At 37.7% G+C, this 25,826-nt stretch overlaps 2 protein-coding genes across 2 annotated transcripts; both read left to right on the forward strand.

Annotated features, from left to right (window-relative positions):
- Positions 1–12,802: 12,802 nt before the first annotated feature.
- On the forward strand, positions 12,803–13,763 carry LOC138885013 (uncharacterized). Its single transcript, XM_070165896.1, has 3 exons — positions 12,803–13,033; positions 13,177–13,491; positions 13,611–13,763. Exons 1-3 carry the CDS (start codon positions 12,803–12,805, stop codon positions 13,761–13,763), a joined length of 699 nt encoding a protein of 232 aa, XP_070021997.1.
- Positions 13,764–24,146: 10,383 nt separating this feature from the next.
- Positions 24,147–24,527, forward strand: LOC104231015 (uncharacterized). The gene has a single exon (XM_009783937.1). The coding sequence runs from the start codon at positions 24,147–24,149 to the stop codon at positions 24,525–24,527; it is 381 nt and encodes a 126-aa protein (XP_009782239.1).
- Positions 24,528–25,826: the final 1,299 nt, after the last annotated feature.

Genomic DNA, 25,826 nt, shown 5'->3' on the forward strand with positions numbered 1-25,826 from the left:
TGGTAAGAAATGAAATGAAAATACCAGCTCGTGAAAACGCGCAAAGGGCGCCCATGATCGAAAATGAGATCCTCGCAACCACCGTCATCAACAGAGTCCTAGCAAGGTTCCTCGGTATTCAAAGCAAAGTTGTGATAAATTTTTGGGAGTCATACGGTTTACACAGATCAGGCATCCAGTCCAAAAGGCATGTCATGTTCATTGAAGTCCGCATGTACTCCGGATAAGTCCTTCTCTCCTTTCCCCGAAAGGGACACTTCTAGTTTTAAACTCTCTCCATTCAATTATTTGTTTCTCTTTGAATCCCTTTTGGTCTAACACTGTTCCAAAACCAAGACAAAGAAAGATTGGCAAGACTGATTTACAGGGCTTTCGTTTGATACACGTTAATGTGCAAAAGGCACCCAGCCTCAGCAGGTGCATCAAGTCGACCTCGACTGGCCATGGCGGCTGATGCTCAGGAATCAAAACTCTTGGAAGGAGAAAATCAAATTAAAGCGCCTATAAAGGCAATTGAAGTTGAAAGGGTTGAGTTTCACATGGCTAATCGCCTCAGCAAAGTCGAAGAAACCAAGGTACCCCCAAATGCTCTAAAATTGAAGTTGGAAGAAAGAAGACAGAAAAGAAAGGCCTACAAAGGCAAAATAAAGTTGGAAAGGTTAAGTCCCACGCGACTAGCCATTGCAGTTAGGTTTGAGGATCAAAAAACCCCTGATGCTCCGGAAAAAAAACAATTGATTGAGCCTGAACTACGTTTGACTTGATTCCGAAAGGATACGTAGGCAGCCTCTCCCTGAGGTTCAGTCACACCAACAATAAAATCCCATTCACCCTGAAATTGAAACCGGGGCACGTCGAGCAGTTTAGAAGTTAGTATCATCTACCTCTCTTTACCAAGCACAAGCCTTCAGATCAATTACCAAAGATAGTGGGAAACCAATAAGCGTCACAAATGGAGACCGGCACACTCTGAATTGAGAGAGATAAAATGAGAGAGTCTCGTCGGTGAAAACCTTCGGGCACCACGAGGCGACGGGAGTAGAGAAACCAAAATGAGAGAGCTTGTTTAGTAAAAACTCGCAAAGAGTGCTATCAAGCGATGACAGGAAGAGAAATGAGAGAGGTCAGCCAGTGAAAACCCGCAAAGGGCGCTGTTGGCCGAAAAGGAATGACGCCACCCCAAGAAGGTCTCGGCAAAGTTCCACCGGTTTTGGAATCACAGATCTGTTCTGGTTCAGGAAAACGCAAGTTCATGGAAGGTCGGACGTCCAGTCCAAAGAGCATGTCATGTCATTTAAAGCCAGCGTTATCTTCCTCAGATAAGTCTTTCTCGTCCCGAAAAGGGTATTCCTTTTCTGATTTGTTTTCCCCTGCTTTGTTTCTCTTCAAATCCTTTTTGTGTTTTAACCCCGAGTTCAGGATACACCGGAAAGGGCAGGTGGCAGGTTTGTTTTCACAGAATTCCGTTTCATGAAGGAACACACCCCGTTTCGTTTGGTACGTCTGTCCAAACGTGATGAATCATGATGTTTGATGGCGTTCGAAGTAAAGAGGAAAAAGAGAAATTTCCCCCAGCAAGTCCGCCTTCGGACGAATCCCCACAGAGTCTCCCCTTGTACTATCCCCCACAGAGTCTCCCCGATATATAAAAAAAAAAAAATCCCCGTTGGAATTTCCCCAGCACATCCCCAGCGAGTCCCTTTGTAAAAATTCCCCAACAAGCTTACCCCAACAAATCCTAGAAAGCCCGCTTCGAAACAAATCCCCAGCATGCCCAATTGTACAAAAATCCACACAAAGAATCCACTTTGTAAATATTCCCCCACAGAGCTTCCTTTTGTACAAATCCCCACAGAATACCTCCAATAAAATCCCCGTTGAGAATCTCCAAGCAAAACGGGACGCAAAGAAAAAAAAAGAGCCTTACGAGGCAACTCATTACAGAATCCGGAAGTACAAGCCTGAGCAGTCTAAAGGGTTTCGCCATTTGAATCAAATCAATGGTGGGACTTCGCAACAGAAATGAAGACGCGACAAAGCAACCGGGAACGATCAAGGTCACCAAACCGACCGTCATTTCCGAACTAACAATTGTTCTTTGTCTGAAAAGTTGAAACAGGTTTAATCCAAGACAACCGTGCCAGAAGCAGGTGTCACCCAAAGAAGAAGGTACATGGGTACAAGAAATATTTTGGCAATAAAGAATTCACTCGAAAGGTAAGTTTGCACGAGACTCCCTTTTATTTTCTACTAAAACAAGAAAATTCAAAAAAAAGAGGTCAGTTGTTGTTCTCAAATTTTATCCCCAGCCAGTCAGCATTAGGGTTTTAAACCCTAAACTGAACTTTTTCCACGCAATCAGCATTACGGTTTTAAACCCTAAACTGAACTTTTTCCACGCAGTCAGCATTAGGATTTTAAACCCTAAACTGACCTTTCTCCTTTAGTCAGCATTAGGGTTTTAAACCCTAAACTGAACATTTTTCCATTCAGCCAGCATTAGGTTTTTAAACCCTAAACTGAGCTTTTCCACGCAGTCAGCATTAGGGTTTTAAACCCTAAACTGACCTTTCTCCTTTAGTCAGCATTAGGGTTTTAAACCCTAAACTGAACTTTTTCCCATTCAGCCAGCATTAGGGTTTTAAACCCTAAACTGAGCTTTTCCATGCAATCAGCATTAGGGTTTTAAACTCTAAACTGAATTTTTCCTTTAGTCAGCATTAGGGTTTTAAACCCTAAACTGAACTTTTTTCCATTCAGCCAGCATTAGGGTTTTAAACCCTAAACTGAGCTTTTCCATGCAATCAGCATTAGGGTTTTAAACCCTAAACTGAATTTTTCCTTTAGTCAGCATTAGGGTTTTAAACCCTAAACTGAACTTTTTTCCATTAGTCAGCATTAGGGTTTTAAACCCTAAACTGAACTTTTTTCCATTCAGCCAGCATTAGGGTTTTAAACCCTAAACTGAGCTTTTCCATGCAATCAGCATTAGGGTTTTAAACTCTAAACTGAATTTTTCCTTTAGTCAGCATTAGGGTTTTAAACCCTAAACTGAACTTTTTTCCATTCAGCCAGCATTAGGGTTTTAAACCCTAAACTGAGCTTTTCCATGCAATCAGCATTAGGGTTTTAAACCCTAAACTGAATTTTTCCTTTAGTCAGCATTAGGGTTTTAAACCCTAAACTGAACTTTTTTCCATTCAGCCAGCATTAGTATTTTAAACCCTAAACTGAGCTTTTCCATGCAATCAGCATTAGGGTTTTAAACCGTAAACTGAATTTTTCCTTTAGTCAGCATTAGGGTTTTAAACCCTAAACTGAATTTTTTTCCATTCAGTCAGCATTAGGGTTTTAAACCCTAAACTGAACTTTTTTCCATTCAGCCAGCATTAGGGTTTTAAACCCTAAACTGAGCTTTTCCATGCAATCAGCATTAGGGTTTTAAACCCTAAACTGAATTTTTCCTTTAGTCAGCATTAGGGTTTTAAACCCTAAACTGAACTTTTTTCCATTCAGCCAGCATTAGGGTTTTAAACCATAAACTGAGCTTTTCCATGCAATCAGCATTAGTGTTTTAAACCCTAAACTGAATTTTTCCTTTAGTCAGCATTAGGGTTTTAAACCCTAAACTGAACTTTTTTCCATTCAGCCAGCATTAGGGTTTTAAACCCTAAACTGAGCTTTTCCATGCAATCAGCATTAGGGTTTTAAACCCTAAACTGAATTTTTCCTTTAGTCAGCATTAGGGTTTTAAACCCTAAACTAAACTTTTTTCCATTCAGCCAGCATTAGGGTTTTAAACCCTAAACTGAGCTTTTCCATGCAATCAGCATTAGGGTTTTAAACCCTAAACTGAATTTTTCCTTTAGTCAGCATTAGGGTTTTAAACCCTAAACTGAACTTTTTCCTTTAGTCAGCATTAGGGTTTTAAACCCTAAACTGAACTTTTTCCTTTAGTCAGCATTAGGGTTTAAACCCTAAACTGAACTTTTTTCCATTCAGCCAGCATTAGGGTTTTAAACCCTAAACTGAGCTTTCCCATGCAATCAGCATTACGGTTTTAAACCCTAAACTGAATTTTTCCTTTAGTCAGCATTAGGGTTTTAAACCCTAAACTGAACTTTTTTCCATTAGTCAGCATTAGGGTTTTAAACCCTAAACTGAACTTTTTTCCATTCAGCCAGTATTAGGGTTTTAAACCCTAAACTGAGCTTTTCCATGCAATCAGCATTAGGGTTTTAAACCCTAAACTGAATTTTTCCTTTAGTCAGCATTAGGGTTTTAAACCCTAAACTGAACTTTTTTCCATTCAGCCAGAATTAGGGTTTTAAACCCTAAACTGGACTTTTTTCCATTCAGCCAGCATTAGGGTTTTAAACCCTAAACTGAGCTTTTCCATGCAATCAGCATTAGGGTTTTAAACCCTAAACTGAATTTTTCCTTTAGTCAGCATTAGGATTTTAAACCCTAAACTGAACTTTTTTCCATTCAGCCAGCATTAGGGTTTTAAACCTTAAACTGAGCTTTTTCATGCAGTCAGCATTAGGATTTTTAAACCCTAAACTGAACTTTTTCCGTTCAGCCAGCATTAGGGTTTTAAACCCTAAACTGAGCTTTTCCATGCAGTCAGCATTAGGATTTTAAACCCTAAACTGAATTTTTCCTTTAGTCAGCATTAGGGTTTTAAACCCTAAACTAAACTTTTTCCGTTCAGCCAGCATTAGGGTTTTAAACCCTAAACTAAACTTTTCCATGCAATCAGCATTAGGGTTTTAAACCATAAACTGAATTCTTCCTTTAATCAGCATTAGGGTTTTAAAACCCTAAACTGAATTTTTCCATGCAATCAGCATTAGGGTTTTAAACCCTAAACTGAATTTTTCCTTTAGTCAGCATTAGGGTTTTAAACCCTAAACTGAACTTTTTCATTCAGCCAGCATTAGGGTTTTAAACCCTAAACTGAGCTTTTCCATGCAACCGGCATTAGGGTTTTAAACCCTAAACTGAACTCTTTCCATTCAGCCAGCATTAGGGTTTTCTGAGCTTTTCCATGCAATCAGCATTAGGGTTTTAAACTCTAAACTGAATTTTTCTTTGGTCAGCATTGGGGTTTTAAACCCTAAACTGAACTTTTCCCCAGTTGGTCAGTATTAGAATTTCAAACTCTAAAACTGAACTTCTCCCAGCTAGTCGGTATTAGGGATCCAATCCTGAACTGAGAATTTTTATCTTCCTTCATCAATTTTATGAACTTCCTGGCGAATAATTAACGAAATTTTTCTAGTGAAACTGGGGCAGAAAATTTCGTTCGTTTGTTTGTTTTCTCCCGCAGGTCTATCCTCGAACCACACGGATCGAAATGACCCACGAGATGAGTCTCAGCTCAGAATCAATGAAGAAAAAGACAAAAAAAGAAGATGTCCCGAGATATCGGAGTAAATGGAAGGCAGATCGACACCAACATTTGATTAAGATCCCGAACTCTGCCAGTCGCGTTTCACTCATTATCCCAGAGATTGAACAAGTCGCCGCAACTCGCAAGCATCAAGATTCGGATCAAAGTCTCCAAGCACAATCAGCTAAGACCCAAGATCAAGTCGCAAAAGAATCATAGATAGGAATCTTGTAACTTGCAGTTGACATGCATATAAGTAGTTAGTTCTGTTCCAATTTTCCGTTGGTTGTAATAAGGCGGTCAGTGACGCAGCATTGACAACAACAACAGCAGTAACAACAAGCATTGCAATCCCATGGTAGTCCCAGCTACCGAAGTTTCCCGAACTACATTGACCTGATTCCTGTTTAGCCCAGGATATGTAGGAAATCTTTGAAGCAAAGATTCGGTCAAATCTTTCAAAAACATGTTTCACACGGAGTAGTCCATAGGCAAAAATCGCTCATATCCGCTCACTTTATCTTTGCACGAAAACTCTTCGTGTTTCCGAACAAAGAGGGGCAGCTGTGAGCACGTGATTTTTGTTTTACGCGACAATCGCTCCAAAAGAAATAAAAATAATAACAATTGGTCCTGCTGTACAATTTTCGGATTTTACGTGGCATTTTGTTAATTATTTATGATTTTTGCCCATTTTATTAAAATAAAATACAAAATGCATGTGACATGCGTAATTTGAACTGTAATCCGGTTGTTAAAAAGAAAAATCATAAATAGGCATCTTTGTCCGTGATTTTTGTTTGATTTTACCTGCTTTAAATATTTTAATATGTGTGTGCAAATAATTGTATTAAGTGTTTATTTGATTTTCATTTGATTTACTTAGGTTTTGTTTTTAAATAAAAAAAAGTAATAATAATAAAAAACATATAAGAGATAAGTGCAGAATTAGTTTGAAAATCAGTTTGGGCTGATTTTCGTTTTTAATTCAAAGCCCAAACAACCCAGCCCAAAAACCTGTGCTTGCCCCGGTCCGAACCAGCCTACTTCAAAAACGTCCAAACGACGTCGTAGTGGTTGAGTCTGATCAGAGCCGTTGATCTCTGAATGATCAACGGCCAAGATCTCACACCCCGTACCCACTAACAGACCCGACCCGTCTCACCCGGACCGACCCCAACCCTTCACCCTTGAAACGACACCGTTTCCCGTTAGTTGAAGGATCCTGGCCCTTCATCGTGTCTCATCCAACGGCCAGGATCCATCTATCCACTAACTATATAAACCTACAACCCTTCACCCCGCGCCCTGATCCAAACCCCCCCTGCCTTAGGTCGTCTTCACCAGACCTCAGACCTTCAAACCCTAGCCGCCCCTGTATACTTTCACCATGAAAGCCGGTGGCATGGACGCCGGTGACCCCATCCTTAACACCATAGAACCCCCTTGCCACCCTGAACATGGATCTGTTAACCACTTAGCTCGAATCCCTCCCACCTTCTCGAATCTTCATTTGAAGATTCGAGTCGGAACTTAACCTACACCTATTAACCCCAGTTTCATACCAGATAGTCCCCGGACCCCCTCGTGACCAAACCATGCTTGGTTTGGTCCGAATCTGACCAGGGAAACACAAATCCCAGATCTGATGTTCTGAACCCTAGGGTCCTCGTGTCTATTCCTTGCCTGTTCCGTGCCTGTTCTCGTGCCTGTTCTGTGCCTGTTTTAAACCAGGAGATTAGGGTTAACCTCGTGTTTGTTCCATGCCTGTTTAAACCAAGGGATTAGGCTTAAACCTTGTGCTTGTTCCGTATCTGTTTAAGCCACAAAGATTAAGGTCTAATGGACCTTAATCGAAGTGTTTCTCATCTAAGAAACACTTCGATTAAAGTCCGTTCAGCCTTAAGAAAGGCCTGTTCGAATCCAAGCTAAGGCTCTTTGACTTTTCGGGATTTAAGGTGAGTTTTGTTTTCTTTTCTTTTCTTTATTCCATGAGCTGATTAAAGGTTTGTTCATGTTTTGTTTTAATTCGTGTTTTTGAATTTTACCAACTGTGTCATGTCCACCTTGCCTGAACCTCTATGTTTGATTGAGTCTTTCCTCTACTTGTTACTGATAATGTGTATATGTGTATGTGCTGTGCGGACAATTGAACTTCAAATTTAGACTGATCAACTGATTCCTCGAGTACAATTTTGCTTAGCCAGTACAATTCAAATCATGAGTTCTATACTGTTAAATGTCTGATTTTGGCTTTGATTGTATGTGTTTAACTAGTATAGTCGAATCGATATACGTCGTCAAATGGTTTCATGTTAGAATGGTAGCAATTTGACTCAGGCTTTTGTGATTTACTGAAGCATTGTTGAATCAGATTAATATTGTTGCCACTCGGTATTAATTTGTTTAGCCAAATCAGAAAGAAATTTAAAGGATTGATTTATTAGCTAGGTTTCAGATTTTAATTTAGTTGATAGCATTGTTTACTCATCTTTCAGCTTTGGGCAGCATGTGCATTACAAAGTAATGGACAGCATGTGCTGTCAGAATACATTTTGCTGCCCATATTCTGCTTTAGTTTCAGAAATAATAAGCATTACTCAAAAGGTAAACCTGCCAAGGGAATATCATGGGATTGTGTTCTTATTTAAATAGTGAGTGGAAACTGAAAAGGGGTAGCACATGAGAGGGTGTTCTGATGGTCTAAACAGGCTGTTAAAGGGTGGAATTTAGGCTATAAAAGGGGGGACTTTTATCAGTTAAAAAAAAAAAGATCAGGACATCAAAAAAGATCAGGACATCAGAAAGATCAGGACATCAGAGAGATCGGAGAAGAGAGAGCAAAAATACACACACATTAACACACACAGACAGAGGATAGATCTGATAAGAGGAGAGGATAACAACAGGGAGGGGAGAGATTTTTGAAAGGAAGAGAGAAATAGAAGAGGGAGATTTTTGATATACACACAGAGGGACAGACATTGAGAAGAGAGAGTAAATTGAGAGGAAGATCAGGAGATCAGGAGATAAAATAAGAGAGGGGGAGCTGAAGATATACACATATAGACATAGATACACACACACAGACAGAGAAAAAGAGAATACACACAGAAAACTTAGTTTGGAGATTGAGAGTTGAAGTTCTGAAAAGCAGAAAAACTGGAAAAGAACTCTGTTTGATAACACAGACAGACAAAACTAGAAATTGCATTCTTCTTGCTATCTTGATTTCACTGGTCTCGACCTGTTTGTCCAATACTGATTTCTTCTAAATCCAACTGAGTCTACTGGTTGTTTATTGGTTTACTCTGGGACTTGGTCTAGCTGGGATCTTGATTCTATTCCAATTATTTTGCTTGTTGCTGCTGCTGCTATTCTGTTTCTTGATGCTGCTGATTTCCCTATCTTCTTCCTCTTCTCCTTTGCATTTTCAGTATTTCCAGGTACACATCTCGAGTCTCACATTGGTGTAGCTGATTGTAACATTGAAAAGCATGAATCGAAAGATCTGAAGAATTTTTTTATCATCTGTTGCCTTACTTATAGCTTTGCGAATATTGTTAAAGTTGTATAAATCCTTTAACTTGTAGCCTAATAGAGAATACATTAGTAAGTTTGTACTTAATTAATGTTTATTTGAAACTATGGTGTTTGATTCGTTTAGTAGCATACAGGATGTAAATATAACTCATGGAATGTGAAACTATTTAGTGCGATTGTTAAAATTAAATTCACTCTTTCAGCATGCTTTCAATAAGTAGAGGCAAATGGCTGTTAAATCTAGCCAAATATAATACAGTTTTGAATCACCCAGTTTCGATTTCTTTAGGCAGTTTATAGGACTAGTTTTGAATATCATCGGTAGTATTCTTTAATAAGGAATTCTATTAATCCTGTTTAAGCAAGTTAATCTAAATTCGACTTAAAGATGTTTATTCGGATTAAGTGTTGTATTTCGTTAGAATAAACGGATTTCTTTGTCAAATTAAAGCATTTTTCCATTGAAGTACAATGTTTTCTCAACTTTGTAAATAATTAACCATAAGAATCCGGATTAGGCCAAAGCATATAATTAAATTAGCATGTACCTTTTTCTTCTAGTTTTAGAGACAAACGCATTAGAAATGTAGCCACTTTAGGATATCCTTTCTAAAATAGAGACGAGCCTCGCCAAATAAAATGCAAAATTGCGGGGCCCTCAATAAATAACCATAATAAATTTTTAGAATTCGGGATAGGCCGTTTAGTGAATTTCATGGCCTTCTACAAAAATAATAACGCGCTAGACTCTTTAGGCGCGGCTTAATAATTTAACCTTCTTAAACACGGGTGCACATTGATGTGACCCAAATCTCAATCTCAACGGATTCAAAATGTGTCAACGATCACGGGTGCATTGATTGTGACGTGGTTCGAGATGCATTTTCGCGACGTTGCAATTCTATAAAACTAAATGATAATAATAAAAGCGGTTTAAACTTAATAAAGCACATAAGTCACAACATGTATTTAAATCAGATATTTAGCCATTATAACAATTTAAGCGACCGTGCTAGAACCACGGGATTCGAGGGTGCCTAACACCTTCCCTCGGGTCAACAGAATTCCTTACTTAGAATTTCTGGTTCGCAGACTTCATTTGGAAAAGTCGAAAATTTCCTCGATTTGGGATTCAAGATAAACCGGTGACTTGGGACACCAAAAGCCAAACCTTTCCCAAGTGGCGACTCTGAATTAAATAAATAATCCCATTTCGAATATTGTCACTTAAATTGGAAAAACTCCCTCGCGCATCTAACCCTTCGGGGGCGGGCGCGCAAAAAGGAGGTGTGACAAGCGTAGTAACAAAAGGATAGGTAATATTAACAACTTTTGCAGAAAGTGTTACTAAAGAAACTAAATTTCAAGTGGTAGATATGGAAATGGCTTATAATATGATCCTGGGAAGACCGTGGATCCATGAAATGGATACTATCCCATCAACTTTACACCAAGTTATTAAATTCTCATCACTTTGGGGAATTTGCCAAATTCGTGGAGATCAACATGCAGCTAGGAGTATTAATTATGTGACAGATATGAGCACGATGAATGAAGAGAAATAGCAATCACAGAAATCAGTTGAGGATATCACAGTTCAAACCTCAACTGAACAGGAACGAACAGATATAGATTCGAGACCTGACATAATTCAAGAGCCAGAGGAGAATGAAAACATCAAAACATCAATTGAAGAATTGGAAGTTGTAATATTGTTTGAACAATGGCCCGAGTAGAAGGTTCATGTTGGAGCAAATCTGAGCCCGGATATGAGAGGTATGATAATTAAATTTTTAAAAACTAACGTGGACTATTTTGCTTGGTCTCATGCTGATATGACAGGTATACCACCGGAGGTAATGACCCACAAGTTAAATGAAGACCCATCATTCACACCAATTAAACAAAACAAGAGAAAGCAAGGAGCTTTCAAAAATCAGGTGATTCAAGATGAGGTTCAGAAATTACTATCCGCGAGGTAAAATATCCTAACTGGTTAGCTAATACCGTTGTGGTGCCTAAAAAGAATGGTAAGTGGTGAGTTTGTGTAGATTATACAGATCTTAATAAAGCTTGTCCAAAAGATTCTTTTCCTCTACCGCATATAGATCAACTAATTGATGTTACTGCAGGGCATGAGCTATTAAGTTTTTTAGATGCATATTCAGGTTATAATCAAATCAAAATGGATCCTGATGATGAGGAAAAAACTTCTTTCATAACAGACAGGGGGACTTACTGTTATAAAGTAATGCCCTTTGGTCTCAAAAATACTGGAGAAACTTATAAAAGGTTGGTCACCAAAATGTTCCAAGAATATTTGGGAAAAACCATGGAGAAATTTAACATGAAGTTGAACCCCGAAAAATGTGCGTTTGGAGTTGCATCAGGTAAGTTTTTAGGTTTTCTTGTTTCTAACCAAGGAATTGAGGTAAATCCCGCACAGATTAAAGCAATAGAGGAAATCTCTGACGTGCTGACAAGAAAAAAAGAAGTTCAAAGACTAACGGGAAGAATTGCAGCCTTGGGAAGGTTCATTTCTAAGTCATCAGAGAAGTGTTTCAAATTTTTCTCAGCTCTTAAGAAGCAAGATCAATTTGAGTGGAATGAAGAATGCCAACAAGCACTTAGGAATTTGAAAACATATTTATCAAATCTGCCATTACTTGCAAAACCAAAGGCAGGGGAAAGGTTAATTATTTATCTTGCTGTTTCAGAAGTTGCGGTAAGTGCTGTTTTAGTCCGGGAGGACCAAGGTAAACAATCCCATATCTATTATGTTAGTAAATCTTTGTTAGATGCAGAGACACGGTATCCGCAATTAGAAAAACTAGCACTTGCTTTAATTATGGCATCTAAAAAATTAAGACCTTATTTTCAATGTCATCTCATTGTTATAGTAACTGATTACCCGTTACGTAACATTTTACATAAGCACGAGTTATCAGGGAGGTTAGCAAAATGGGCTACTGAATTAAGTGAGTACGAAATCACTTATCAACTTAGAACTGCTATAAAATCTCAAATATTAGCTGATTTTGTGGCTGATTTTAGCCAAGGGATGCAATTAGAAGCAGAAAGAGAGTTACAAGTTTTCAATGGTGCAAACCCAGGAACTTGGACTTTATTTACCGACAGCTCATCTAATGTGAGAGGGGCAGGTTTGGGAGTAGAATTGGTACCGCCTACGGGCGAAACCATTCGGGAAGCTATCAAATGTCATTCCATAACTAACAACGAGGCGGAATATGAAGCTATGATTGCAGGTTTAGAATTGGCACGGGAGCTTGGCATAAGTCAGATTATAGTCAAAAGTGATTCACAACTTATAGTTAATCAAATGCTGGGGACTTACACAGATAGGGAGGCAAGGATGCAACAGTACTTAGAAAAGGTACGAGAATTGATAAAGCAATTTCAAACCTGGAAGGTTGTGCAAATACCAAGAGATGAAAATGTTGAAGCAGACGCTTTAGCCAATCTCGTGTCTGCAGCTGACGTGGCAAACAATGCAAATGCTTCAGTTATACATTTATTTCATTCCGTTCTTGAACCTGATAAGAATGAGGTAAATTTTAATAATTTAACTTGGATTGGAGGAACGAAATTGTTGCTTTTTTGCAGTACGGTACCGTACCTGATGACAAAAGGAAAGCACATGCGCTTCAGAAAAAGGCCGCTCGGTACTATTTAAAACAAAGGAATCTCTACCGTAAAATGTTCGGTGGTCGCTTAGCAAGATGTCTCGGACCTTCTCAAACAGAGTACTTAATGAGAGAAATACACGAGGGACATTGTGGAAATCATGCAGGATGAAGGTCACTGGTAAGAACCTTAATTAGGGCAGGTTATTATTGGCCTAAAATGGAAGAGGAAGCAAAAAGTTTTGTGGTCAAATGTGACAAATGCCAAAGGTACGGTAGCAACATGCATAGACCAGCAGAGTTATTGCATCCAGTTATAGCACCATGGCCATTCATGAAATGGGGAATGGATATCGTAGGTCCATTACCACAAGCTAAAGGACAGGTAAAGTTTCTGCTCGTACATACTGATTATTTCACTAAATGGGTGGAGGCAGGAGCATTTAAACAGGTACGAGAGAAAGAAGTTAAAGACTTCATTTGGAGGAACATAATATGCCGATTTGGAGTACCAAAAGAGATCGTGTGTGGTAATGGTCCACAATTCATAGGAGCCCAAATCACATAATTTTTTCAAAGTTGGCAAATCAAAAGGATAACGTCTACACCATACCATCTGGTAATGGGAAAGCGGAATCCACAAACAAGGTCATTATCAATAATTTGAAGAATAGGTTACAAGAATCAAAAGGTAACTGGCCTGAGGTATTACTTGGGGTTTTATGGGCTTATCATACAACTACAAAAACGAGCACAGGAGAAACACCATTTTCATTGGTTTATGGTACTGAGGCTTTAATTCCAGTCCAGATAGGAGAACCAAGTACATGGTTTGAACAAGCAATGGAAGAATCCAATAGTGAAGAGATGCAGGTCAATCTTGATTTACTCGAGGGAAGACGAGAAGCTGTACTAATATGAATGGCAGCACAAAAACAAGTTATAGAACGATATTACAACCGAAGAGCACGCCTCAGATTTTTCAAAATTGTGGACTTCGTGCTTAAAAAGTTTTTCAATCTACAAAGGCTGCCAATTCTGGAAAACTAAGTCCAACATGGGAAGGACCATACAGAGTTCGAGATATTGCAGGAAAAGGAGCATATGAATTGGAAACAATGGATGGGAAAATCCTACCTTCACATTGGAATGTTGTTTATTTGAAGAGATATTACTTCTAAGGAAATACCCACGGTCAGGTATCACCATGTTAAATCTTATTTTTGAATTATTAAGGTTTTACTAACAATTTTAGATGCTAGGCAAAACGCTAACATGTACTAAATGATGAGTCACGACCTGTAAGGCAAAATGGAATACACTAAAATTCCTAACCCAGGGTTACAATTATTCTGATAGAAATACAAACGGGTTAAGCAGTCTTCATCTATAATCGCACCCCCGAGTCCCGTATGTTTTTCCTTTTCAGGAAAAGGACCAAGTGAAAGAAATTAACAAGTGCTCGAGGTCTTATACTTCAACACTCAAACACTTGGGGGACTACATAGTATGCACAGGCACGTGTATGAAGAAGACGAAAGAAGTTATGGAAATTTAAGCTTAGAAGAAGCAAGTGCAAGATAAAAACTATGAAGACATGACATTCATCATAGTGTTCTTTCCCATCAAAACACTCATCATAGTGTTCTTTCCCATGAGAACAATGGAGTCATTTCTCAAATCCTTCCTAATGTTTTGAAGCTAAAGGGATCCAATGTACCCTCAAAACAGTTAGGCTAAAGACCATGTATCAAAACGGGTTATAAGGAAAAACCATGTTTCTATTGTTCTTCTTTTGTAAAAATCTGTTACAAGAAAAACAGTTACGAGAAAGCTATAGATGTAATTTAAATACATGTAAGGTGTTATTCAAAACTTGTCAAAGTTGTTTCAAAATAAACATGTGTGTTCCTATTTCTTTCATCATATTATAACACCATTATGAAATTGAGACGTCTTCTTCATTAAGTGTCGAAATATAAAAGGGTCCTCTTTTATAAAACTCATGTTATTAAGTCATGAGAATAATCATGAAAGCATTTTCAAAGGATAAAAATGCAATCTATTCACTAAGTTCTTAAAAATAAAGAGGCAAGAATAGAACGAATAGAAGTAATAAAAACTTCTTAATATATTCAAAATCTAAAGACTAACTATAAACTTAGTCATCAAAAATGTTTTATACAAATGCCCCATTATGAGAACTGGGGACTTTTTCCTTCCAAAAAACCCTTAAAACAAACTAAGGGTTTGATCATCATCTTCCAAAAAGAAAAAACAAAAACAATTATAAAAACTGGTCACTAGGAGGCAGAAGCATCAGAAGTAATGATGCCAACTTCAGAAGGAGTAGCCATAGGCACGGTCTTCAACAACTTATCTACCCAACCACGAAAATCGGGGAAGGGATCCACAACTCCCATGGTTGCTACAAAAAAGCAGAAGGAAATAAAATCAGAAAAGGTGTTAAATTTAAAGAAAAGAGGTACGAAAGAAGAATAAGACTTACGTGCAAGGTTCCACTTTTCAGGAAAGGAAATATTTTCTTTACCCACCAAACCCACTGTGGGCACAGCAATAAATCGGGCATACCAGCCACTATTTTTGTCATCTTCAGGGCTCACCAAAACCCTTTTACCCCTCGCTACTAAGGTGAAAATACCGTTGCGAAACAGCCTAGGGGGGTAAAGATGAATAAGGTGGGGGAAGGTAAAATCAACACCCGCCTTATTAGCCAAGTATCTCAAACAAACCACAGCTCTTCGTGAATAGTGGAGTCGTAAAAGCCTTGAAAAAAGGCTGCAAAATTGCAGAATAGATAGGAGAATGACACGCGTACGGAGTATTTAATAGAAAAGACAATTGAAGCGTCAATGATGTCATAGCATTAATGGTAGCAAAAATTCCCTTTTTAATGCAATCCACTTCCCAAATATTTAATTGATAAATAAATAAAAAGTGGGGGGACTATCTGTATTGGGAAAAATCGAGTTTACATATTAGAGATGACCTGTTGTGACACATGGATCAGTCAAATAGTCAAAGGAACAAAGTTAGCTAAGAGACACAAGCAATAACAGATGCGAGCAAAGGTTGTGGAAGAGGCACGGGCAATTACTCAGAAGATGCAGAGCCCGCACCTATTCAAGACATTTAAAGCACAAAGATCAAAGGTAATTAAAGGAATGAACCTGGTAGTCTATGAGAGACCAGATACAATATTTAATGCGTATTAAATACTAAAAACGTTAGAGAGTATTTGTTTAATATCTGATTGAGTAACATATTATTAAATGACATTCATTACTCATTATTGCCTCATTATAGCTTAAGACAAGGCTCCTAGTCTCAAAAAAACTATAAAAGGGGAAAGAACCAACAATTGTACGACACAAGGAATTATTGGAATACACTTGATTTACTTGTTTTCCTATTATCTTATTCTCAAAAGTCTTTTCTTTATATTCTTTTCCGATTATCAGTAACTCATGTTCTTCTTAATTTTTAGCTTTGATTAAAAACCTATTTTTTGGTTAAACAGGGCATTTTATATAATATGGGGCGAGGCGAAAGCCTTGAGACACGGGGCGTAAGCCCCACAGATCTTTAGTTTTTTAAATTTATAAATTAATAATATAGTATTATAACACAATAAAAATATAAAAGAAACATTAAAAGTTTAATAAACTAAAAACAATTAAAGAAACTCGTATAAAATAAAAAATTTAGCATGTTTTACAAGTATAAATAATACTATGATATTATTAAAGTTACTATGAAATATAGATTAACTATAACCTCTTAACTTTCAAACAGTTAAAAATTATAATTTCTTAAAAAATACTATCAAACTGCATATTTCACCTCTTTAAAAGTAAATACTCAATAAATTTTATCAACACTCTAATTTAAAATATTATTCCTTCATGAGTAAATATAAAATTATTTTAAATAATAAAATAAAAAATGTATGATAATTTTGAGAGACATAGAACTAAGACGTGAAGATCTATCAAGTAAAGACATAAATTTTGGTCATCTATTTTTTGAAGAAATATTCAAATGATATTTACCCTCAAGATGTTTTAATTAGTAAATATGCAATACTATGATTCGTTATTTGAGTTATTCACAACTTTTATATTCCTATGGATAAAAAGAACTTTAATTATTTATTTGTTAACGAATTTTAAGAGTCAATGGTGCAAATTAATGAATTCAACGCATGGTTTGTATAAGAACTATTGGGCGAGTCCCGAGCGTTGAGCGATATGTGTGTTTAGGGTGCACAGTCAGGCGTAAGCCTCACAGAATTAAGCCCCACACATGAGTCTCAAGGCGTTTTGATAGTGCCCCGCCCCGGGGCAAGCCCCGAGGCGAGTCTCGAAAAAGCCTTTTAAAACATTGGATGAGACAAATGTTTATTCTCTTTTGAATTGCACAGAATTAAACTGTAACAGTAGTGTTTTAGTGTACTAGATTTAGGGTAAGCGCTTTGCGCATGTGTATATATATATATATATATATATATATATATATATATATAAGTAAGTGTTAAATTTTTAAAATTTTATATATGTGGACGAAAACAATATATACATAGTAATTAATATTAAACAAAGATCCAATGTTATTTGTTTTTAGTCCTCTTATATTTTCAAAAATATAGCTTTTCAACTTGCGACTTTGAATAATTTTGATACAGAGTTTTAATTTTGTGAGTTGCAATTTTTCTTTTTCTTTTTAGGTCAAATACTAATAAAATTTACTGGCTTCAACTTTTACAAAATACAATTCCGCCAACCAGAACTTAATTAATTTTGTTGCTAAACTTTGTGACTTTATTGATTACTTCAATTTTTGTACTAATAATCTGTAATTGTAACATTTACCAATTGATGAGATTTCTAAAATTGACCAATTATTTGTTTGGTTGGAGTTACGTTTTTGTTGTTAAACTAAATGTTTCATAACACTAATAATTCATCATCTTTCTGCCTATTTAAAGGCTCTTGAGTCCTTATTACTAATTCTTGAGTCTTGATTACTAATAAATATTTCTTTCGTCTCAAATTATTTGTCGTATTTCTCTATTGCACGTCTTTAAAAAAAATACTAGTTAGAATGAATTTTTGATTATGTCTTTAATATAATCTTTGTTTATTGAACAGTTACTTTGTTTACGTGGCATCTCCATCTTCAAGAATAATTATTACTAAGAATAAAATAGAAAAAAATAATTAATTTTATCTTAAACTTCTAAAATGACAACAACAACAACAACAACAACAACAACAACCCAGTATAATCCCACAAGTGGGGTCTGAGGAGGGTAACATGTACGCAGACCTTACCTCTACCCCGAGGGACAGAGAGGTTGTTTCCAGGAGACCCTCGGCTCAAGAAAGCAACAAGAGACACTATATTAGTACTATCAATAGACTCATAATAAAATAACATAAAATCCATAACATAACATAAAATACCATAAAATAACAAAATAACAGTAATATAAGAAATATAGGAAATACAAGAAAGATGTAAAGTATACTAATAACTAACAGATAAAGCCCATCATCAGTAGCTGATCAGTAGCATCCTAAGACTAACTCCTAACTGGCTAGTCTCACTCTAGTGCGCTGTAGAAATATTCACAATTTTCCCCTAACCTACAACCTTAATACTCGACCTCCATAATTCCCTGTTAAGGGTCATGTCCTCAGTAACCCTAAGTCGTGTCATGTCCTGCCTGATCACCTCTCCCTAATACTTCTTAGGTCTCCCTCTACCTTTCCTCGTACCCACCACAGCCAGTCGCTCACACCTCTTCACCGGTGCATCAGTGTTCCTCCTCTGAATGTGCCTGAACCATCTGAGTCTTGCTTCCCGCATCTTGTCCTCCATGGGGGCCACACCCACCTTCTCTCGAATATCTTCATTCCTAATTTTATCCCTCCTTGTATGCCCGCACATCCACCTCAACATCCTCATCTCTGCAACTTTCATCTTCTGGATGTGTGAGTTCTTAACCGGCCAACACTCGGTCTCATACAACATGGCAGGCCTAACCACTTCTCTATAAAATTTACATTTCAGTAACGGTGACATTTTCTTGTCACATAGGACTCCCGTCGCTAACCTCCACTTCATACGCCCCACCCCTATACGGTGTGTGACATCCTCATCGATCTCCACGGTCTCCTGAATAACTGACCCAAGGTACTTGAAACTATCCCTCTTAGGGATGACTTGAGAATCAAGCCTCACTTCCACTCCCGCTTCCGTCGGCTCGGCCCCAAATTTGCACTCGAGGTATTCGGTCTTCGTCCTGCTCAACCTAAAACCTTTTGACTCAAGGGCATGTCTCCAAACCTCTAGCCTCTTGCTGATGCCGCATCGTGTCTCGTCAATTAGGACTATGTCATCAGCAAATAGCATGCACCATGGCACCTCCCCTTGAATATGATGCATTATGGAATCCATCACCAGGGCAAATAGGAAAGGGCTGAATGCAGACCCTTGGTGCAACCCCGTAACAACCGGAAAATGCTTGGAGTCGCCTCCTTATGTCCTAACCCGAGTCTTAGCTCCATCATACATATCCTTAATCACCCTAATGTAGGCAACCGGAACCCCTTTAGCCTCTAAGCATCTCCATAAGACCTCCCTAGGAACCTTGTCGTACGCTTTCTCTAAATCGATAAACACCATGTGGAGATCCTTCATCTTATCCCTGTATTGTTCCACCATCTTCCTAATAAGGTGGATAGCTTCTGTGGTAGATCACCCCGGCATGAACCCGAACTGGTTGTCTGAAATAGATACCGTCCTTCGCACTCTCATTTCTACCACTCTCTCCCAGACTTTCATGGTATGACTTAGTAATTTGATACCCCTATAGTTGTTACAGCTCTGGATATCGCCTTTGTTCTTATACAACGGAATCATTGTACTCCACCTCCACTCTTCAAGCATCCTATTAGTCTTGAATATAACATTAAACAACCTAGTAAGCCATTCCAAGCCTGCTCTACCCACACACCTCCAAAGTTCAACCGGAATTTAATCTGGCCCGGTAGCTCTGCCCCTTCTTATCTTACGCATTTCCTCTATGACCTCATCGACCTCAATGTCCCTACAATCACTTAATTCATGGGGGATGTCGGTATTCCTCAATTCACCTAGTATAATATCCTGATCCCCTTCCTCATTTAGAAGTTTATGAAAGTAGGTCTACCATCTCCTCTTAATCTAGTCAACCCCATCAAAACTTTGTCGTCATCATCTTTTATGCACCTCACTTGGTCCAGATCCCGAGCCGTCCTCTCTCTCACCTTAGCGAGTCCGAGTAACTTCTTCTGCCTGCCTTTGTCCCTAATTCCTCATACAAATGAGCAAAAGTTGTCGTCTTAGCCTTCGTCACTGCCATCTTCACCTCCTTCCTAGCTACCTTATATCTCGCAATGTTCGCTCTTTTCTCCTCCTTGCCAGTGCTCCATACTAGCCGCAGGTAAGCCACCTTCTTCGCTTCCACTTTACCTTGGACAACTGTATTCCACCACTAGTCTCCTTTGTGGCTACCGGTGTGGCCCGAATATATCCCTAACACCTCTCTCGCTTCCTTCCTTATATAGTCCACCATCGTCGACCACATAGTGTTTGTGTCCCTACTACTTCTCCAAGCTCCCATTACCGACAACCTTCCTTCCAACTCCTGAACTTTATCCTTAGTCAAGGCGCCCCACCTAATCCTCGAGCGGCCTCATACTGACCTCTGCTTCCTCCTTATCATAATACTAATGTCCATCACCAAAAGCCTATGTTGCGTTGCAAGGGTCTCACCTGGGATAACTTTGCAATTCTCGCACAACCTTTTGTCGCATCTCCTGAGGAGGAGATATTCAATTTGAGTCCTCACCACCGAACTTTGGTAAGTAACCAAATTCTCCTCCCACTTCGAAAAACTTGAGTTCGTAATCACTAGATCGAATGCCTTGGCAAAATCCAGCAGCGAAGTGCCCCCTCCGTTCCGTTCCCCGAAACCAAAGCCGCCATGCACCTCAGTATAACCACCTGCAGACGACCCAATATGACCATTGAAATCCCCTCCTATGAATAACCTCTCGGCAGGCAGAATACTATGAACGATGTCATCCAACCCCTCCCAAAAGTGCCTTTTAATCTCCTCATCCAAGCCTACTTGCGGTGCGTACGCGCTAACGACATTTAAAGTACACTCACCCACCACTAATTTAATAGTCATTAGTCTATCATTCACACGCCTGACCTCTACCACAGACTCTCTAAGATGGCTATCTACCAGGATACCCACTCCATTCTTACCCCTTACGAATCCAAAGTACCACAACTTATACCCATCTGCGTTTTTCGCCCTCGATCCGATCCACCTAGTCTCCTGGACACACGTTATATTAATCTTCCTCTTCTGAAGGATCTTCGCCAACTCTATAGACTTACTCGTTAGCGAACCTATGTTCCATGACCCGATTCTCAATCTATAGGCTCTCTTGCCCCCTCTACCTCCCCTGCCTCCCGACCCACACCCTGACCCCGACCCCACCCTTTGCCCCACACTCTGCCTCACCCGAGGACATGCCTTTAATCTATCATTCCAGACTGCAGCCACTACACCTATGACAAATCTAAAGAAGACTCGCTAGAGCACAACGGACAACGAATCAAACTAGAAGGAAACAAGTGACTACCAGTATACTAGTTGAATGATTTAACTATTGTGAACTAAAGTAACATCAATTTAGCTAACACCAAAAGGGAAACAGTAAAACGGGAGGTACCAATTCCCGAGAACCAAACCTGTGCTGATTTGCAGTACTCGATGTACTTGCAAGCTCACGCACCGCTTCCCACCGCCCTTTGCTGACGCTCGTCCAGGTTACTCTCCTTTGCTAGTGCTCGTGCGCCCAACTTGTCTCTAACAACTTCGAGAATTTTCCTGAAAACACAAAAAAATACCACGACCCAAAAACCAAAAAGGGTCGTCACCACTACCACTGGTGTAGCCCCGAAAGTAACTAATAGAGAATGGGTTAGTATTCTTTGGACCAATAATGGTCAGATCTGGCTTTTACCGTGGAGACCAAGCGTGAGAAGGAAACGATGGACCTAGATCAGCGAGCTCCACAGGTCACTTGAAAACGAGATCTAATTGAGCAAAGCTTTTCAGCAAATTTAAACCCAGAAGATGAAAAATCAAGGGCGTAGCTCAATTGAGTGGTGTCTGGAAAATAGATCAACAGTAGCAAGAGCCAAGAATAATAGTATTATGTGGAAAATGCCAAAATAGATTAGCTAAGTGGAAGTACAACAAGTTACTGAGACTTAAGCTTAAATCTTTTGAAACCCAACAAAAGCATAGGATAAACGACAAAGAATTTACGAAACTGTTGTGGCCAGAAGCACAGAGATTTTGCTTATTATTCTCCGGCGAAGTTTTTGGCAATATCCGGTAACGACGACTAAACTTTTGAAAACGCCAAATCAAAGAATGAGTAATTATAGATTTCTTAAAACAATTAGAGTAAGTGTTAGGTTAATTCATGAAGCAGTATGAAAGAGAAAATAAGAAATGGAAGAGAAGGAAAAAGACTAAAAATAAATAGGAAAGATTAGGAGAAGAAGCAAACAGATTTCTGACGGAAGCTCGTCGGCGGCGAGATTTGAGAAGTCGGCGAATATGACCGTTAGAGGTAGTAAACTAATAATAGTATACAAAAAATCCTAAAATGACAAATAGTTTGAAACATCTATTTTAAAAAATTACGATAAATAATTTGAGATAAAGAAAGTAAAAACTAATTCTTTATATTAGTTATATATTGGCTTATTTTAGCTCTAGTTTCTCGTCTAACTTTACTTTTAGAATAATCAATAGTATTGGACCAAAAAATAAATAGATGGAAGAACCAATAATAGTATTTCTTTTCTTCAAAATTGAAAAGCAGGAGCCGTTCTTCATTTTTACTTTAATATCTTCAATACAAATCTAATGTTTAGTGGTGAGATATTAAAACATTGAAATTTTGAATTCCTCAAACATAGTTCAACGTCAAAATTAGTTGTTATATTTGGTCCTAAATATTAGAATTTTGAATTATAAAAGGAAAATTTTAGTTGATTTGAATGTCCTAAATATTGAGATTTCCTACTATAATAAATAAAGTTTAGTTGATTTCAAAATTCTAAATATTAGGAAATTAATAAAATAACTATTTTATTCAGGATGAACTCTATTTTTAAAGGGTAAAAAAGGCGAACGTCATTTCGCTAAGGGTCTTCGTGCTTTTAATATAGTATAGATAGATTGTACTGAATCGTTTCGCTGTATGAGATAATTGGATAAATTATATTGTTTCTCGTCATTTTATGGTGTTATGCACCGACAATATAAAGAATAAACTTACAATATTACAAAGAAAAAGGTATGAGGTAGAATTATTATATAAAATATAAGGTAAAGAATAAAATAAGATTATCTAATAGAATAAAGAAACGCAAGATAAGAGAAAAAGGCAAGAAAATGATGCGACTACACCAAATCGGTTGTTATATGAAATGATACTTTTTTGTCGTTATATAACAACACAATATAATAAAATTTAAGTAACAATCAGAACAAATATTATATTTAAACTAATAATACGATACAATACGTAACAACCATTCAAACAAGCTATAAGCACAAACTACCAGCCTCCTTCCCCACCGAAACTCGAACTTTTCTCCCGCATTTACTACATCAAGTTTTTAAAACAAATAAATTTAGTGTTAACCTTAGTGCTTACTTGGATTTAATTGCTTGCCTCGTATAGTGTTTTTAGTTTTTTGAAACTCTTCCAACGATCTAACAATTAACAAACTATTAGTATAAATTAAAGTCCCCGTGTTTGAAGAATATTTCAAACAAATGAAACACTAAAATAAATAAAAAGGCAATCAGGTACATAACGCGTTCCGCGTTCAATCATGATCCGGAGAAGAGCTGCACCTCAAAAGGTGTTATGTAGATAATGTATCAAAATACAAGCATTAGCGGCTGCTTCCACGGCTCGAACCGGTGACTTATAGATAACTGGAACACTATAAGAGAGGAAAAATATTAAATCCTACTATTAAGTATCAAGGTCAAATTTTCTTTCTTTCTAACTACCATCATTCTGAAAACCTGGTGTAGTAACATTAATGATCCAGCAACCAACAACTTGTATTTGCTTATGAAGAAAAAACGTCATAGTGGATTAATTAGGCTTTTATCTTTAACTACCATCATTAAGTGCAAATGCAAAAAGGATAAAAAGTAAGTGTGAATAGATTTATAACAATCTTATTCAAGTACGTCAATAACAAAGCTCAAAACCAAACCAAGAAAAGTATACTACGAGTAGAAAAAAAACAAAAAAAGATACTATCTACTAACACTGAGAATTTAATCCTTTGAACTCCAATCCCTCTATATAAACAGCTTACTAGTGTAAGCCAATATTCATTACTCTTCTCTATTTCTTTTCTATTTTACATCAAAGAAAATGGCTTCTACATTTTCTCTCAAATTGATTGTTAGTGTTGTCACTTTGCTTTTTTTAATTCACTTTTCCAGCGTTTGTGATGCTAAAAGGATGCTTAGGGAGGAAAATGAGAAGTTATTTAAGGTAAAAAAGGATGATTCAGCTTCTCCTTCTCCAGATTCAACAAACATTGGTGGATTTCCTTTTCCATTCAATTTTCCACCTTTTTCTGATGGAATTCCAAATATACCCTTCAATTTTCCATTTCCTGGCTTTGGATCATCAGGAGGATTGCCTGGTTTTGGAATTCCTGGTACTGGCGGTAGTGATAATAACCCATTTTCTTTTCCAATCCCTGGAGTTCCTAATGTTGCTGTTCCACCCCCAGCTGCCGCCCCTTAAATTCCTATACAAGTTTCTCTCTGTTATTATCAGTTTCATTTTGTAAGAAGAAGGAAATTAAGGAGTAAGTTTTAGAGCCATAGGCTCAAATGAATTACTATTTCTTGTCCTTGTTTCTGATGTAATTAATTAGAAAATGGGAAATGACATAGATGTCAAGTAAAAAAGAACTCGTACTCTGCTACCATTATTTTCCTTTTCTTTTCCTCTTTCTCGCTTTAGTGTGATATAATAATAGTACTTAAAATATCTTTATATCTTTCTTTTTTTTGGTATAATTATGTGATATTCAGAATCAACTGACTTGACTATCCAAATTCACGTCGTGTAAAAAGGGAAACAACTTCCAACTATAAATTCTTCATTTCTAGGAATCAAAATTGAAGACTTCTGATTAAAGGTGAAGGGATCTTATCTATCTCACCACATCTCTTGGAGTAGTTATTATTTCGTTATTATTGTTGAGGGTATAAAAGAGTTGCTATTTTTTGGACGTGGGTGGATGTATGACTAGAAAGATTTTATGCATTTTATAGATTATCAGCCTTTAACCAAGTATTGTCTCACAAATAAATCGAAGAATTAACTAATATAACCGGTTAGACTTGAGATTGAACAAATTAGAGGAAGCGTTTAGAAAAGATTTGAAGACTAGCAAGGCATCACTGTTTTAGGGTATATATGGGCAAGTAAACCATTGATCTAAGAAAAAGGAGCTTAATAAAGCATTTCATTATCAAACCTAATATTTTCAGAACAGAAATCAAATGTGCTATTCCTATTAATTACCAGTCCCAAATAGCATTGATGGAAAAAAAATTCCAAAATTTCATGCACAAACATATTACATTTCCTTCTTTAGAATAAAGCATCACATTGTAAAACAAGAATCCTGGTTCTCTTATGACCTGGGATGTGAAATGCTGCTGCAGCGTCTTACTAACAATAAAAGATGTAGCCCGCTTCTCTGTAGTGAAGGATCTGTTGTTAATAGAGACTGAGCTTTCACGGTCTAAAAAGATATTTGGACCAGTATGTCGATTTTGCCACATCAAACCATAGCTTATACTGCAAACACCCAAATAAAGCTACAGGAACACCAGCAAAACAACAATGAGCTTTGGCTGCCAAGCCATACGATCGTGGCGGAGGTAGGATTTTCGTTAAGAGGGTTCAAAGTCAAATAATTAAAAGAGATTGTAGCCAGTAAGAACTGAACCAGTAACCTCACAAAAGTGTTGAACCCCCTTGACTGTTGAGCTATGCTTTTCAGCTATGTCAAGGGGATTCAAAATATAA

Source organism: Nicotiana sylvestris, chromosome 2, assembly GCF_000393655.2.
Source record: "Nicotiana sylvestris chromosome 2, ASM39365v2, whole genome shotgun sequence".
NCBI lineage: Eukaryota > Viridiplantae > Streptophyta > Magnoliopsida > Solanales > Solanaceae > Nicotiana > Nicotiana sylvestris.